The following is a 3564-nucleotide window of genomic DNA, read 5'->3' as shown; positions in this document are numbered from 1 at the left end:
CCCGAAGCCCGGCTCGGCCCTGTGGCGCGTTCGTTCAGGTCATTGAAATAGTTCCCTTGCGTTGTGGGGAGCGTTAGAAGATGGTTTCCGCGGAGATGTGAGCAAGCGGTTTTAATTTCGTAACTTCTGTAAAGTCGCTGAATCCTCTTTCCCGCTCCATACAGCTGCGCTAAACTCAGTTTACCTTTAGTTTTGTGTCTCTTTAATCTCACCACCAGGTTTTTCAATTCTTTTGATAGAAGACTACGTCTTAGTTGTTTCTAGAAATTCTTCGTATGCCGCGTGCCCAGTTAGTGCTTTTCTTTTTGAAGTGATAAGAAGAAATGGGAGAAAACAGATCCTTGTTTCACAGAGGCTAGTAACCACGTTTTACGAAGTGTTTACTAACTATTCAGTCTTTTTGCCTACTTCTGTATCTTCTTCTTCCCAGGCCGGAGCTACTCTGCCAGGTTGAAAAGTTTAAATGACCATAAAGGGTATTATTTACGAGGAAATGAGAGGAAGTCATCTCTACCTCTTCCAGTCTCTTTTCCTTAGGAGACCATATTCAGCTTACATGTAAATTAAAACTTTAATAAATAACTAATGCTGCCAAGTTAAAGTTGAGATTTGGGTTCTGTAGTATTTGTAAGTACTGCATTTCAAAATAATTAGCCAAATGAGAGGTTGGAAAAAGTCAAACCTGTGGAAACTAAGCAGAAGTGAAGACTGTGAGCTCTGAACTTTCCCCGTGATGCGGGCCGTCCGGCCGTAGAGCCCAGCGGACTCTTCGGATTTCATTTCTGGCGGTGTGACTTTCTTCGTGGCCCTCTGTGCGCAGCTTAACCTCTGTGAGGTTCCATTTCTTTAGCTGTAAGGTGGGGACGACGACGTTTTCATTGTGTGGATTAGAAAGTCTACATGAGCCTACGAGGGCCGGGTTCTGGTCCTGTACTCACTGCGGTCACCCTGTCCTAGGCCATGTGCGTCCGTGTAGACGAGATGCGCATATCGCAGGCAGCCACGTGAAGCGATGTCAGTCTTGTACACGGCAGACGTAATAGTCTAGAAAAACATCCAAAGGGAGGTCAAGGTTACAGGCTCAGGAATTCGGAAAAGACCGATTCCTCCGGCTTAGGGAATGCGCGCAGGGCTCCATCGCAGAAGTGCTCTTTGAACTGGGTTCTGGAAGATGAGGGAGATGTCTACACAGATCCGGAGGAAAGGGCTAGGTCGGCATGGCAGCCGCGTGCCGACCTCGCGAGGAAGGGTACGTGGAATGTAGTTTTGGGAAATGAGATTTAAAAGAGAGGTTTGGAGTAAAGGGGGAAAGTCATCGTTACCAGATTACAAAACTTGGGCTTCTCTCTGGAAACAGCGGGTAGCCGTTCTGAGTGTTCAAGCTGGACAGTGGGCACGGCAGAGCAGCGTTCGACAGGGCAGTGTCGCCACGTCGTGTGTGGAAGCCGGATGAGGGTCGGGGGCGACGCGGAGGGGCGAGGCCATGTTTCAGAAAGGCGGGCTCTGTCTGGCACCCTTGGCCCGAGTTAGCTGACTTTGGTGATGGTGGTGCCTACTGTCATCATCACTCCTAATTTTGCGGTCGCATCTGTCTCCCACCGAAGACGAAAGCTGCCACCATTTTATCCAGAGGGCACAGCGTTCAGGGCACACAGGGTATGCAGTAGGTCCCATTCGGGTACAAAGTTAGCTGCTTTTGTTCAAAGCCAGGACCTCATAACCCGAAAGATGGACAGACTCAGCTGGTCTGTGAGGGCCATGGACCGAGGAGCCCAACTGAACTGCCGATGAGACTTGGGACTCCGCAGCCCCTGGGGCTTAAAGTCTCAGGAAACACCAGAAAGTTGGCAGTTGTCACCGATGAGAAGCCCCGCTGCCGAATGTTCTCCCCCCCCTTTCTCCACTCCGTTTTAGGGCATTTGTCCAGAGTTCACGAGCTGGCCGTTTGGGGAAAAATGTGCGGGCTTTGGAACGCCTCTGCCTCCGTCCCGGCTTCGGGGCTCCCCTCCGCGCCCCGCGGCCCTCACGTGGTCTGACAAGGCCACCGGGACCAGACCCGCATGCTGGCCCGCAGTCGTCTGCTAATGAAATGGAAAATCTGCCTTCTCACTACACGCCCCAAATAGGCTAAATAAGAAATTACCATATGTTTATATCTATGTAGATTTCTAAGAAGAAAATGTATGGGTGAGAAAAATTTGAGTTTCTCTGTATAGGTTATTCAAAAAGGGCACATTTGTGAAATTGTTAAGTGTGTCGATAAACTAGATTTGTGTCTTTATGCCTGATTTTCCTTCTGTGGAATTTTTTTTTCTTATAAGCCTTGTAACTACAGATTCTCAGCTAACACTGGAAACGTTTTTACAATATGAACTGGAGTTTATAAAGTCAATTTAGATAGGGTTATTTTTTTGAGTTTTGTCATCATCGACATGTGATATTGTGTTCAGTTAGTGTATGTGATTATATATGTGTACATCTTGTGAAATGATCACAGTAAGTTTAGTTAACACCCATCACCTTTCTATGACACTGTGTGTAACACAGTTACAGTTTTTTTCTCGTGATGAGAACTTTTAGATCTACTCTGTTGGCCACACTGAAATATACAGCATCATTAACTAGCCATTCCGTGCACTGCATCCCAGAACTTACTTATAACTGGGAGGTGGTATCTTCTGACCCGCTGCACCCATTTCCTGCATCCCTCAGCCCCTCTGGGAACCACCAGTCAGTTCTCTGGTTCTGTGTTTGGTTTTTAAGCGTAGCTTTGTATCATGATCCCATCTTTTGCTGTAATTATAAGAGATTTAATTACATTAGTGCTAAATATACATACTAAATATAATTATCCTCAATAGTAGTAATAAAACATTACTCCTTCCTGAGAAATGCAGTAAATTTTGAATTGTGCCTGTGCTGTCACGATCATTCTATGAAAACCTCTTTTTGTTTTGCATCGTTTATAGATCTGCAGCGCCCCGCGTCACCCTGCCTCCAGCACCAGCGGTTTCTCTGTCCTGTGATCAATGTGATTCACAGGAACTTCTTCAGTAACAAACGAAATGAGCGAGGGGCGTGGAAAATATGACTTTTATATCGGTCTGGGATTGGCTATGAGCTCCAGCATTTTCATTGGAGGCAGTTTCATTTTGAAAAAGAAAGGACTTCTGCGGCTTGCCAGAAAAGGCTCCATGAGAGCAGGTAGGTTATGCCATATGTGACTTTGAAATGACATCGGCATGCAGGTTCTCTGCCTGGAAGACCACATCTTCATCCCCAGTCAGTGTACTCAAAACTTTGAACCGTGCAAGGGTTGTAAATGTTTATAGACAATGGAACATCAGTTCTGCAATGAGAAAAATAATTAGATGTCAGAGTAAGTTAACTACTCACTCCTGCGATTGATGCGGGAATAGGAACCAATGCCAAATTAGCATCCATCCTTTTAAATTTTGACATGTCTGCAGAGAGAAAATAAGGGCTAGGAATAGAATCAGAATCTTACTGAGGGCTAGAGTCTTTTGTCTATGATAGTTTGACTTGCACCTCAGACGTTTTTCC

General features: G+C 45.9%; 1 protein-coding gene and 1 long non-coding RNA gene across 5 annotated transcripts in view; one reads left to right on the top strand and one right to left on the bottom strand.

Annotated features, from left to right (window-relative positions):
• The window catches only part of NIPA2 (non imprinted in Prader-Willi/Angelman syndrome 2), a 12352-nt gene continuing 8788 nt past the window's right edge, over positions 1 to 3564 (top strand). For 2 of the 4 annotated variants that reach the window (XM_011380585.2, XM_011380582.2), the window contains exons 1-2: positions 1 to 97; positions 2970 to 3204. In XM_011380585.2, the coding sequence (XP_011378887.1) occupies positions 3066 to 3204 (139 nt within the window). In that variant the 5' untranslated portion in view covers positions 1 to 97; positions 2970 to 3065. Of the gene's footprint in view, positions 831 to 2969; positions 3205 to 3564 lie in introns of all 4 variants that reach the window. The other 2 variants (XM_011380583.1, XM_011380584.2) reach the window with 2 other exon arrangements.
• Positions 831 to 2961, bottom strand: LOC111731764. The gene is made up of 3 exons (XR_002777309.1): positions 2656 to 2961; positions 939 to 1044; positions 831 to 850 (listed from the first exon to the last, which is right to left on the bottom strand). It is a non-coding gene; the product is annotated as an uncharacterized LOC111731764 (long non-coding RNA).

This window comes from Pteropus vampyrus, unplaced genomic scaffold, assembly GCF_000151845.1.
Source record: "Pteropus vampyrus isolate Shadow unplaced genomic scaffold, Pvam_2.0 Scaffold395, whole genome shotgun sequence".
Lineage (NCBI taxonomy): Eukaryota > Metazoa > Chordata > Mammalia > Chiroptera > Pteropodidae > Pteropus > Pteropus vampyrus.
This window is presented reverse-complemented; position numbering and strand designations above follow the sequence as displayed.